The sequence below is a fragment of the Culex pipiens genome, chromosome 3, assembly GCF_016801865.2.
Source record: "Culex pipiens pallens isolate TS chromosome 3, TS_CPP_V2, whole genome shotgun sequence".
NCBI lineage: Eukaryota > Metazoa > Arthropoda > Insecta > Diptera > Culicidae > Culex > Culex pipiens.
The window spans coordinates 151,377,849-151,391,437 of record NC_068939.1 but is presented as its reverse complement, the minus strand read 5'-3'; the positions used below and the strand labels follow the sequence as shown (position 1 = coordinate 151,391,437).

General features: G+C 36.7%; 1 protein-coding gene and 1 non-coding gene across 2 annotated transcripts in view; both read right to left on the bottom strand.

Moving 5' to 3' along the window:
* Positions 1–3,145: 3,145 nt before the first annotated feature.
* On the bottom strand, positions 3,146–3,227 carry Trnas-aga (transfer RNA serine (anticodon AGA)). The gene has a single exon. It is a non-coding gene; the product is annotated as a tRNA-Ser (tRNA).
* Positions 3,228–4,109: 882 nt separating this feature from the next.
* The window catches only part of LOC120420010 (dual specificity mitogen-activated protein kinase kinase hemipterous-like), a 35,795-nt gene continuing 26,315 nt past the window's right edge, over positions 4,110–13,589 (bottom strand). Inside the window, exons 4-8 of the mRNA XM_039582913.2 lie at positions 9,870–10,651; positions 9,234–9,803; positions 5,345–5,675; positions 5,206–5,283; positions 4,110–5,145 (exon numbers count right to left, since the gene is read on the bottom strand). Coding sequence (XP_039438847.1) covers positions 5,004–5,145; positions 5,206–5,283; positions 5,345–5,675; positions 9,234–9,803; positions 9,870–10,651 — 1,903 coding nt within the window. The 3' untranslated portion in view covers positions 4,110–5,003. The remainder of the gene's footprint in view (positions 5,146–5,205; positions 5,284–5,344; positions 5,676–9,233; positions 9,804–9,869; positions 10,652–13,589) is intronic.

Here is a 13,589-nt window from a genome sequence, read left to right as displayed (position 1 = left end):
CAAACATCAGGTCCAGTTTGCTACGATGTTCTGGCAATACCAAATTAACTATTTTGGCAGAGTCGTAAGTGACAGTTATGTATACACTTAGATAGACCATAAGACTTTAAAAAAATTAAATTTAATTTATATTTCATGATAGGTATAAATTGATGAATCCATATTCTTACAAAATTTCGTCTAAAAGTTTTTTTTTCGAATAGTACTCTAAAATCGCAATTTTTTTTGGGCCCGTTTTCCGGTTCCTTGCCAAGGTATGAAAATCATCAATTACAATAATTAATAACTGTCACCAGGACGTAAATGAATGCATCATAAAAGCATTATTTTCTTAAACAGCTGATATCAATGTTATTTTTAAGCATCCCTTAACACTTCCAACACAGACTTCAAATGCATGCGCTCACCATCACACCGAGTAAAATATACAAACTTAGAAATACGTTTAGCAGTGGTGAACACACAAGCACAAAATTTGACGTAGTTGACTGTTTTTTGACATCTGTTTGTTTGGTTTGTTTGTAAATAAATGTTTGTTTGATGGGTTATCCAGCGTAGGTTGTCTTCTGTTTGGGACACGGAATGTTGGATGCAAATGAGTTCTAAAATTGAGTTAATAGAGCTTTATGACGTTTCGCGTACGCACACTAGCGCACCATTTGATTTTGCTGGTCGGACAAAATTTAACCTCACTTTTTTTCGTGTACGTACACACAATACATGCGCACGTAAATAACTCTATCGAGAAATTAAAAGTGAGAGTGTGTGCGTGCAACATGGAGTTAAACTTTTCAAAGTGCTATGGTAATCTTCGCAGCAACTTCATAGAAAGTTTAACTCCATGTTGCACACACTCTCACTTTTAATTTCTCGATAGCAAGCAACCTGTCGTGTTCAGAAATTGATTTAAACTTAAATGTACAAAATCATCAAAAATAATCACCAAAAATAATTTATGAATGCAAAATAAATTTAATCTTGAAAAAATCATGGTTGAATTATCATTTTATGTGTAATTATATCTTTGAATATAATATAATTCAATCTTATCAAGCTTTTAAAAACTCAACAAAACATCCTCCTTGTTTAGTTTAAAAAAAAAAATATTATTAAAATTATTTTTGGTTCAGAATAACTGCAGTCATCCTACCATCTACTTTTTGTTATAATTTGATAAATTCAAAAAAAAAAAATTTTTTTTCAATATATGGCTAATTCTTATTTTCATCATTTATTTTTAGTATTCGTTTCATATAAAATTTTGTAACAGTTTGGTTTTGATGTATGTTTTTCATTTCAATAAAAAAGAACTAATATAATTAAAAAACGCTTTGTGGATGAAATATTTTAGCATTGAAAATTGTTAAATTTCATAGTAATTCACGGAAATTTTGAAATTCACGAATTTCACGCTGTCCGCGAAATGTGAAAATTCACTAACCCTAACCCTATACACACTATCGATAAAGCTAAATATTCTGGAAACAATTAAACTGTTTACATGCAAAAAAAACACATTTTAAATATTTTTTTCCTGGTTTTAACAAAATTTTAACTGATGATAAAAACATGTTATTCGGTAAATCAGTAATTGCGGAAACGACGAAAAAACATTGTATGCGTTGATTTTGACGGATGCCTAGAAAAAAATACCCCCAGCTCCACAAGCGGAAAACGGTTTTTTGAGTAATTTAAAGCATCTGTGCAAATTTTTAGCGAAATGGGTTGAGATTAACCCATTGATACCCGAGCCTAAAGTCGGTGAAAAAATTATTGTTCATGCAAAAATGACTTTTTTAAATCGCAAATCACTTTTCAGGATTAAGTTTTACAGCTTTGGTATGTTCTACAAAGTTGTAGAGCATTACATTTCCAATGAGAATCTACCTATTGGGAATATTTTGATGGAAAAAGCACACCGTGCAGACCAAAGTGTAATTTGGTTTTCCATACTTTTTTGATTTTTCCCATACAAACCTTTGAGTATCCAGTAAATGTTAACCGATTTTGATCATATTTGGCATAGAGTCCTAAAATAGCTCAAGAAACAATATTCAGCTTGTGGAGCGAGGTTTTGAGAAAAAGTCAAATATTTTGGGCACTCTAATGAGCAATTCTCCTCGAGCAAAAAAAAAATCCATTTTGTGACATTAGTTCTGATCTGATCAAGCCGAAGGCAGCATGGCAAAGTTGTGATATTGATGAGGACTTTTCAGCAAAAATAGGTAGGTAATGCGACAAAAAAATTGCTCAAATTAAATAACTTTTATTGACAAAAAAAAAATTATAAAAATTCTTTTAGATTTTTTCCGTTTATTTTTGAAGAATAAACTAATAATAATATATTTGGTTTTTGGAAAAAAAAATGAACAACAACATTTTTTTGATGCAGTTTTAAGGTAAAATCGTATTTGCAATCGAAAAGTACTTAATAGAATTTTAGATATAGTCATGCACCGTTTTCGAGATATGGCCACTTAAAGTTTGATTTTAATAAAAAATTGAAGCTTTTCGATTTTTTTAGAAGGTGTCCAAATTAAATTATTGCTATAAATATTGAAAATACAGCTAAAAAATTAAAAAAAAAATTGGCTTGAAACCTTAGTTTTTTAACATTTTCAAATGATTTACGAAATAATCTAATTTTAAACAGAAAAAATCACAAGTCCATCCATCCATCCATCCATGAAACAAATAATCAAATTGCGCAGAAAATCATGCTCTTTCTTATTATTTTTACATATTTTTGAGAGCAACGACACAAAATAACACTATGAAAAAAAAATCGATTATTCTAAATTATTCTAAATTAGGGGAACTATACCCTTTTTCAGCCTATTTCTATTATCGGCCTATCAGCACTTTGTTCATGAATTACGGCTTTCAAAAAGTGTTTTTGACTGTTCCAAAGTTATGAATAGCTCGAATTAAAGTGAGCAAGCAACTCTCCATTGTTGAAATATCTGTAAATGTTGATTTAATAGCGGAAAACGGCAAAGTGATGAGAATTGGTCGAACGGCTTAGAGTGATTAAAATGGGTATATTTCCCCTACCATACCCAAAGCCGTCTCTGTTGTTGTTGTTCGAAAATATAACATCGCTTCATTTACCAGAGAGCGAAATACAAGTAATAAAAAACATTAACGCAGTCGGTAGGATTCGAACCTACGCTCCCAGAGGGAATCTGATTTCTAGTCAGACGCCTTAACCGCTCGGCCACGACTGCTTAGCTGCATATGAGTGGTTATGTACCACACAATTCGGTAACATGGAGTTCGGATATTCGAAAACACAGAAATCTGGCCCAACTAACGCACTCGGTTTCTGGTTTCAGGGCGTATGTTTATTTGATTTTTTTTTCTTCTCTGTTTGTTTCGTCATATTTTGTTGGTTTATAAATATTTTCTTTTTTGCATTTTCTCGCAACTTTTTTTTCTCTCGGTTTAATATATATTTTTAATATAATAAATGACTAAATGGTTTCGCACTTTCCTCCGCCATCTCTCACTTCAACTTTTTTTTTCTTTTCTTTTGCACACACGCGTTGCAGCGATTTGCGTTTTGTTTTTTGTTTGCTTCGTTTCTCCATTCGAATATATATTTGCCTATGTGTGTTTTTTTTGTTAACCTATACTTTTTTGTCGATTTTTGTGTCTGTTTTTACTTTTTTGTTTTGCTCTTTATAGAACAATAGATATAGAAGTATGTAGGTAGATATAGAATTATGTACAAATCATTCTTTTTTTTTTTTTTTTGCTCTGCTGCCGTACAAACTCGGATCAACAACTCTGTGCCTTCTCTGTTTAGGGGGTTGCATGTACGGTGTAGAATGTAAAATTTACACTTTTACGGAAACACAGAGCGCACGCATTTGACCGTCGTAATTGCTTCAGCGTTATTTGTTTGCATTTTGTTGAGGGTTTAATATAATTTTGTGAGTTTTAGGTCTTTTTAAATTTAGCTATGGCGTGATTCGTGCGTGTAGTTCTGTTGTTTTTAGGCAAATTTTGCTGTTTTATTTTGTAAGCGTTCGTGCGCGAGACAGGTCAGTGAGCGTAATATTTTTTTATCTTAGTTTTGCTTCTTCTAAAGAATATAGTTTCTCCAGTCTGTTTGTAATGAATTTATTAAGCATAAATAGATGTAGACTATAAATAGAGTTTTTTTTTGTTGCTTTGCGTACGTTACATTCCAAAAATACCATCTTTAAGGTCAAAACACATTGTAAAAGTGAGTAGCACAATGAGCTTGCTGCTTCAAACCAGGCTCGATGTTTGAAGTCCTTATCCGAAAAAGCAGTCTGCGCAACGATGCCATATTGTGAACAAAGAAGCAAGTTAAGCTTGTTTCGCTAAGAAGAATAAATATGCTAGCAAAGCTACAATTCTTTAAACTTGTTATAGTAGTAGAGACAACACTAGACAAAAGCGCGGACAGTTTTGAATCACAATCATAAATTTTTAATCGATCTCGTATTATTGTTTTATCGTTTCTGCAAGTTTGCCAAATGTGCTTGAGATGTAATTTGGGTGTCGAGTGATGTCAAACTGGACAAATTTGGGGGGAGCACCTTGCCAAACAGCAATCGTTTGAAATGCATTCCAACCGAGTCTTTACGAAGGAGAGATTTCACGCCTCAACGGAGTCGTTTTCAAGATTTTGATCTTTCACACAAGTGATCGAACCTTTGGCTTTGGAAAAGTTCGTCGTTCTTAACAAAACTAGGCGAAAGTCGTATTTTTGTGTCGTTTTTTTTCGTGATTTGTTGTTATTTGCTTGCTGTCGCTGATGTCTTTTCATGCAGAAAGACTTCAGAGTGTGTCTGAACGGGGTAGAGGGGGTTTACAAGGTATTTACGAATAAGGCGCGTCAAAACTCCTGACAAACAGCAATCGCATCGCGTACAATAAGCTTACAGAGCTAGCACAAACACATCTTACCCAGGCCGCCTTCAATCCAAGAAGCTGTACATCGATCACATGACCTGGACGATCACCGCCACTCATTGGTCTATCGTTCGGTACGGTCGCCGGTGGGGCTCCGGGGTGTAATGGATGCGGGTGCGGATGTGCTGCGGCGATCCGGGCACACTCTCGGAACCTCGCCTTGGGGGCAGCGGAGGCGACGGGGACGCAGAGGTGAACCTACAACAAAACAACTTCATTCATATGCGACAAAACTCTACAAAAAGTGTCGTAACCTACCGTTGATTGAGAATCGGCGACTGGCCGAGCTTTTCCAGCTTCCGGTGCAACAGCAGGGGAGACTGACCTCGGTTGAACCTGAAACAAACAAAAACCATCAAAACCTTATCCAACCCCCACTCTCCATACCTTGCCATACCTCGGTGGCGGATCCGGACTCCGGTGGCGCCGGTCGTTCCCGAGCACGTGGGCCGCCGCCGACGGTGGTATCGCCGACGGTATCCCCGTGCTCGACCCGGCCACACCAAACGGATTGCTGCCGTAGTGATTCACCGGCGCAACCGTCGCGCCGTTTCCACTGCCGAACGGAAACGATGGTTGTTGGTGGTACATCTGCTGCTGCTGCTGCTGGAGTAGCTGGTTTTGGAGGTGCTTGTCCTTTGGTCGCTTTTCACCCGTAGTGGCCAGGTTGAGCTTCACGAACGAAGCGAACCGTCGCTTGGCGAGATCTGCAATGGAAGTGAACCATCCTGGAGGTGTGAGGAACACGGGGGGAGCGATCGTTTTGCAAACCACAGCGCGCAGGAAGCATTTTTGATTTGTGGGGAGGGCATTTGTACAAGTCGGCAAAAGCAGCGTAATCGAGGATGGTGAAAATGGTGCGCGGTTTGTAAGCAAAGGTGCAATAGGAAAAGAAAAAAAAAGAAAGAAAAAAAAACACAATCAACAAATGAAACACAAAAACGCAGTAAAAGCAACTAATTTAAACTAAATGGTTGTAGGCGGGAATTAAATAATTGAGTAATCATTCATTTAACCCTCTCCCGCCCATCGTTACTCATGAGCATCACAAATTTGAACTCAACATTCTTTCAACTGGCACAGCTGTTCATTCCATAATTCTCCACCAAAACCGGAAATGGATTTTATCTATAGTTTTTTATTTGGCTCAAACTTTTTGGGGGCCTTCCCTATGACCAAAGAAGCCAATGTGGGTCATTGGTTCATCCATACAAGGCTTCATGGAATTTTGGCAGCTGTCCGTACAAAAATGGTATATCCGAAAATCAGTATCTTTTGAACGAATTTTCGGATCGGTTTGGTGCAGGGTGGCCACTCAAGTCGGGAAATCGGGAAAGTCGGGAATTTATATTTTTTTTGTCAAAAAGTCGGGAAAGTCGGGAATTCCAAGCATACTTGTTTGAAAATTAATTTTAACTCTTGAATAATTTTGTAATATTTTGTACAATTTTCAAATTAAATTCACTCAATTCTGCTTTAGTGACTTACTTTAAATTTAAGGTTCTTTTCACTATTTCAATTTATTTGAGTATGGAAAAGCTGTTTAAGACATTCAAAATCTTAATAAATATTGGATGCAGTTGACACAGATTTTCATAATATTTTTTTATGAATCAAATGATCTCTATTAATTTTTGTTTATCAACAAGACGTAAAGTTAATGAAAAACTAAAATAAAAATAGAGCCTAATGTCCAGCTTAGGGTTATGGTTATATTTCATTTTGTCACATAGATTGAATATTTGAAAACAGATGCCAACTTGAGTTTGGCAATGGTTTTTTTGCAAGTATTTTTAATTGTTTAACTAAATTCATTAAGTAATTTCAAATATATTTTTTCCAAATGTTGTCCTTGAACTTTTTTTGTGAGTATGGGTAAATTACCTTCTATAGATAAAGCTTGATTTTCAGTTTTCGGAAAACTTAAATATCGAATAAAATCCAAAATTGAAAAACTTTTTTACGTTTTGAAAACATGAAGAAAATATTGAACAAGAAATTTTGAGTTATTGCAAAATTGTTAAAAAAATGTCTCTTCAAACATTTTGCTTAAAATAAGTGGGAAAAATAGGAATGAAATTTAAAATTCAGTTATCTTTAACTTTTTCCAGTTGGAACGAAGTATCAAAAACTATACGTTTACCAATTTAAAAAATATATAACATAAAAGTTATAAGTATTGTTGAACTTTCGATTTTTTTATTACGAATAATTGTTTGTGTTTCTACTCTGAATCATAATAATGAATTTCCATTTTTGAAGTATTTTTTTTTTGTTTAGTTTCTGTGTTTACAGAAATTTCAAATAGTTGGATTTTTTTAAAATTAATTTAGAATTTTGTTTCGATAGTTGGTATTGACTTTTCTTATATTTCTCTATAGAGAGTTTTTTGTTTGAAATCATTCTTTAGATAAGAAATGCCTATTATTTGAGCTTTCTGGAAAAGTCTGGAAAAAGTCGGGAACTTGAAAATTAGGTTTGAGTGGTCACCCTGGTTTGGTGGCTTCGGCCAATATCGCAGGTACTAGAAAATAAAAGCAGTGTGTATGATACTCAAAAAACTTGAATTTTCTTGTTTCTTTTCCTTTTATTCGCTGTGTTTCAGCAACCAGAGGTCCAATCTTCAATGTCTTTTAGGCAATTTTATTGGAAGTTTTTTCAACTTTTCGTGAAGAATATTTTCGGGAATTGACATGGCCACTATTATGAAAAATCTAAAAACTGGAATCAAAACTTCATCAAAAATCGACACTTTATCAAAAAGATCTGTCGAGTTTTTTTCGATTGCAAATTTCAATTAACTTTAAAAGCTAAAGTCAATAAAAATCGGATAGAAATTCTATATTTCCAAAAAACAAAAACGGGTTTCTGTCTCCTAAGACATAAAAATATGGATTTTGTAAAACTGATTTTCTGTAAAAAAAAGTCAACTAAAGATTAGTCCTCGTTAAAACCTACAACTTTGCCGAAGACACCAAAACGATCAGAAAATTTGCTTCAAAAGATACAGATTTTCGAATGTTCACAATTTACAATTTTTTGTAGGGACAGCTGCCAAAATTGTATGACAAAATGGCTTCTTTGGTCATAGGAAATGGGGACCTAAACTTTGAAAAATATTTGCAACGGCCTTAAATAGTTTGAATTAAAAATCTGTAATAATCCTTTGATCATTCCATAAATTGAGTAAGGGCTCGAACCTCACTTGTTTGAAGAAAAGGGTGAAGATTGAAAACAATAGATAGTAAAGGAAAATGTACTGTATAAAGAATAATAGTAAAAGAAAGATAATAATTATATGTTAAAAAATAACACGTTAAAGCTTTATGTAGTAAGTAGACGTAGAAAAATAGACAGTTGTTAAAAAATATAGATATCAAACAAGCTTAAATTATATCTAGATTACTTTTTCAAAACAACCAATTAACCATGGGTAGGAAATGAACATAGGACCTTTTGAAAAAGTAAGCGAGATATAAATGACAACCGAAAATGCATTCTGTTTTCTGATTCGAAATTATGTTCATTAAGAAATCATGACACTTTGAGAATATTAAAATTATGCTTTTCATCAACATTTTCTTAATTAAAGTCAATAACTTTTTAAACTCTTAAATTTTTTATGAAAACTTCTTCTTGAAGTACTTTGAACACTTCTCTACCATGATCAGTGTGATTCCATAACATTCCTTACGTATTTAACTTGTACTCTTCATTTTGCGGAAAAATCTCAAACCTATCAAAGACACCCCGTTTTACGGTAGAAAAAAAATGGAAAAAACAGAAACCCCGTTCTGTGATATTTCAGGTACATTCACAGCAGCTGACTCAACATACTGCAAATCAAAACAATACAATCTATAATCACAAATCACTTCCCTTTCCCACAAAGGTCAAAGAATTACGAGCCGTTTCCACAGGTTCCTTCCAGGATGTTCCTTACCTGGATGTCAACCGAAGAGCACGCAACAAAGTATGTGCCATTGCATGCTCTTAGGTATCAAATATTTCTTAATTTTTTTGTTTCCACCCCTTCAAAAACGGTCCGAAAAATCAAGGGCAAAAAAATATTTTCAAAAAACTTCAAAATTTTAATGTTATTTTAGGTGCAATCAGCTAAAAACCAATTAAAGGGCATTCCCCTACGTTTATATTTTTTTTGTTCTTAATTTTAAATCAATAAAAACATTATTATCGTCGTCACACAAAACCCACATGAACGCCTACATAAGCCAAAAAGCTACCACACAAATACGCACAATCAACCGCAACTCCAGCAAACTTACCCGTATCGTCCTTGATGCCATCGCCCGGGCCTCCTCCGTTACTAACGCCCTGCATCGCATAACCCGCACTCCCGTACTCGGGCAGCGTTTGCCGCCCGTAAAGCTGCTGACCATGGTTCGCGTAGAAACCTGCTCCTCCTCCCTCGGGAAAACCCCCGTCACTGCCGGCACTCCCACAGCGCTCACCCGCCCGGGCCATGCCACTACTTCCACCGGCACCTCCATTTGCGCTCTCCCTACTGCTGCTCTTGGCCCGACCGAACGTGTTGAAGAAGCCGGTCTTGTGCTTGGGACTACTGCTGGTGGTGGTCAGTTGTTGATATTGGTACGTCGGGATGTTGCTCGACTCGGCGGGCACAAGCTGCGGATAGCCGGCGACAGTGCCGGTGGCGGCGAACGCCGGGTTTGACGGGTGGTGCACGGTTCGGTGCGAGGGCAGCGGACTGTACTTGACCGGGATGCCGCTGGGTTGCTGGGGATGCTGCTGATAGAACGGGTTGGTCGTCGATGGCTGCTCGTACTGTTTGGTTTCTCTCAGCTGATTCTGCTGATGGTAGAATCGTTGAAGAACTGCGGGGGAGAGAATGAGTTTGTATGTCAACTTCTTACAAGTCTTAAGCGAAGTCAATATCTTACCAATGGGACTAGTATTGCCTTGCAGGTGCTTGTACTGCTGGTCTTCGTTCAGGTCAATCATCTTTCTGTTCAGCATCAACGGCGACGACGGATTGCTGAAGCCACCACGGTTTCCGTTCAGCATCATCCCGCCGCCGCCGCCGTCCTCACCCGGCAGCGGTGGCTTGTACGACTTTTGCTCCGACTTTCGGTGCGAGAACGGTGACGTGGTCAGGTTCTTGAACAGACTCTGCCCCAGACTGCTCAGCGTGGAGTCCTTCTTTGGGCTACCGTACAGCAGGGGCGAATCGACGACCGACGATGACGAGGACGAGCCGGCCGCGGCATTTGCGTTCGTGTCCACCACCATCCGTCGGGGCAGAAAGGGCGACTGTTTGTACTTGCGGTTGCCGTCCGGCAGGTTGACGTTGACGTTACTACTGGTGCTACTACTAACTATCGCACTATTTGGTTGCAGTTTAAGATACTGAGCCTGAGGTGTTTGCATTTGTTGTTGGTGTTGTTGTAGTTGGAGGTGATGTGCCGGTGACGGGGACCGCAGATCGAAGGGCATGGAAGACGAGGTAGTTTGGGGCGCCGCGGACGGCGCCAAGCTAATGTTGCTGAGTTTTGTGTGAAGCTGTTGCTGTTGCTGGTGGTGCAGATCAACGTTGCTGCTGCTGCTGGTGTGGTTTGGCATGTTGCTGGATTTGATCGGTATGGACGATGCTATTACGGTTTGCTTTTGCTGGTTCGACTGCGCCTGGACCGCTTCCGTCAGACTTTCGAATGGTGTCGGGACTCTGCGTTAGGGGAGAGGGAAAAGAGCAAACACTTAATCGTACCGTAGTTCACACGTTGGGCGTAAGCAATATTGTAAAAGAATGAAGAACTACTAAAACAAAACAAACAACAACTCAAATCAAACTGGTTAGTAGTCATGCGACGTTCACGTGAGTGAGGATTAATGTTAGTACGTAATTAAATAATTTACTGATATTTATCTTAAATGAGGACACGTAAAAGTGATTCAAAAAGTATACTTACTGGTTAGAACTTAAAATACTAAAACAACTAGTTACCTACAAATAAAAGAAATGATCAAAAATACTTCGGTGCACGCGAGGTACAACTTAAAAAAGAAAGAATACTTAGAAATGACACGCAGAGTAGAGAGTAGAAAGTTCGAATAAAGGCAGATTCAGAAAAAAGTTTAGAAGAAATAACGGAACAAATAAACTTTGATTTTTTTCTGTAGGATCTCAAAGTATTTAAAAACAAATTCTGATGGCACAAATTTCCCTAAGTTGTATCATTGTACCTAATTTTAGTTCCAAACGCTTGCTTTTGTTAACCAGATCTGAGCGTTACTACGCATCGCGAACTTGTGAACGTGAGTTTACCATAAGCGCAGTACGCACCTCCTAAGGAAAGGTCAGCGGTTCTCAACCTGGGGTACATGTACCCCCGGTGGTACTGCCAAACAAAATATTCTCTTAGTTTTTTTCCAATCGCTTTTTATTGAACTTGAATTTTGTATGAAACTGTGTATATCGGTTCCTTTTGCCCAAATGAAATAGTATGCCTTTCACATACACGCAGAAGAATATGTTGTACGATCAGCCTGTACGAGGTTTGATTCAACAAATTTTTTGTTGAATATAATCAACGCCGATTTTGCGTTGAAACCTTCAAAAAAAAAAAAAAAAATTTGAAACCTTGATTTTTTCAATTCCACAAAAATCTTTTGTTGTTTTGAAAAAGTTGCTTTGACGTTTAGCGTTGATTCAACAAAAAGCTTGATTTTCAAATCAACAAAAAATTTTGTTGGTTCAAATATGCCTTATTTTTCTGCGTGTACACAATGGGGATGGTTCATACAGAACACTAGTAGCAAGCAAGTTACACAGCAGTTGTATAATAAGTTTGCTACCTAAGAAGTGCTAATAAGGTTTTCACAAATCTATATCTTGTGGTGGGATTTTATGTTAAACAATCTTTGGCAAAGTTGTAAATTATGATTTGCTTATAAAATAATACAGTTTTCCCTGAACAAATTTAGACAAATACTTCTTTTTAATATTCGTGGGTGCCAACATTTTAGGTATCACGAACGGATTGGGCAATCTATGATTTTTTTTTAAATCGATTTTGAGAAAGTATCGACAATACACTCAGGTTTACAAAAATATAATTTAAATAGAAACATTGAATTTGGCTAGAGGTGGGAAAACAGCACTTTTTAAGGAGCCGCTCATTTTCGTTCGCTCATTAAAAAATTGGCTCTATAAATTAGTTGAAAAAAAATTCTGCCAACATTGAACAAATATATCGTGGGCTATTTGTCGATTTTGGTAAAATTTTGCAAGCAATTTGAAATGTTCCAAATTATAATACTTAAATTTACAATCAATAGTACATAGAAACTCATTCACTTTTGGAATTTCAAAAAACACTTGGAAACTTAAAAATATGAGTTTGAAAACATTTAAGTGGTGTTCAATTCACAAATAACTAATTTGTGGTTACAATTTGTTGAGAATTATATGAATTATATATAGTATAATAATAGACACAAATTTCAAAATCATTCCGGCGGCTCTTTTTTGCGAGCTATGGTTCGTTCGCTCTTTTTAGTGAACCGGCTCTTTGAGCAGCACGCTCTTTTTTGCCCACCTCTAGAAAATTCAATTGTTAAGACATTTTATGAATTTTGCATTAAATGCATTGTTTTCGATTTCTTTTATAAACTTTTGTTTCGAATTTGTAAAAAGTGCCATTTGCAAATATTTTTCAAGGTTTTGAATCTTAGTCGTGGTGGCTTGTTTCTCAGCAACGAAAGAATGAATGCAAAAATTTCAAAAACGAAATAATAGAAAATTTTCTAACGAATTTTGCAGAGATAAAATATAACAGACTTTTTTCAATAAAAAAATAATTGAAGATATAGTTAAAACTTGGAAACGGTGGACTTTATCAAAATGTCACAAAGAATTCTGTGATTGCGATTTTAAATCTGAAATCAAATAGTTTCGAAATATTGATGAAAAGCAATGCCAAACACCATTCGTCACACTTTTGATCAATCGACATTTTTTGTGACAGTTGACTGAGCTCGTTTTTCATTTTCGCTACATCCGTCTGACTATTATACCCTGCTCTCCGAACGAATGAGCGCAACGCAAAGTCAATCCCACAGCTCGAATCGCAATCGCTTGGCCTATGACTGCATGCAAATGGTTGCTGTCACCACACAAGCAAGAAAGAGAGAGAGAGAGCATGTGGTGTCGTGTCGCCCGGCATTCTCTCGGGTCAACTTAAGGAGCTAATACACTCCAGCAAACAAACAAACAAACTCGCACTTTTTGACAGTTTGCCAGTTTGCCTGCTTTGTTTGTTTGCATGGATTTGTTTGTACAAACGTCAAGTGAATAAGTAAGTAAATCTTTCCCTGTTCCTGAGGGGAAAAAAGCGGATTCAGTGACAGTTTTTCAATCGACTTAATGTTAACATGTTCAGGTTAATGTTAACATTCCATAGGTTGTCTTCCTAAGGTGTCTTGATAAGGTCCAGTTTGTGACGATACACTACCTTCCCTTTACTAAGCAATCGAATCCAGAAGGGAAAAGATCACCAGTTGTGTTGGTCCGAGCCGGGATTTGAACCCCGATCTACCGCTTACGAGCCGGAAGCGTTACCACTAGGCTGCGTGGCTCGGTCTTGTACAAACGTCAGCCTGCA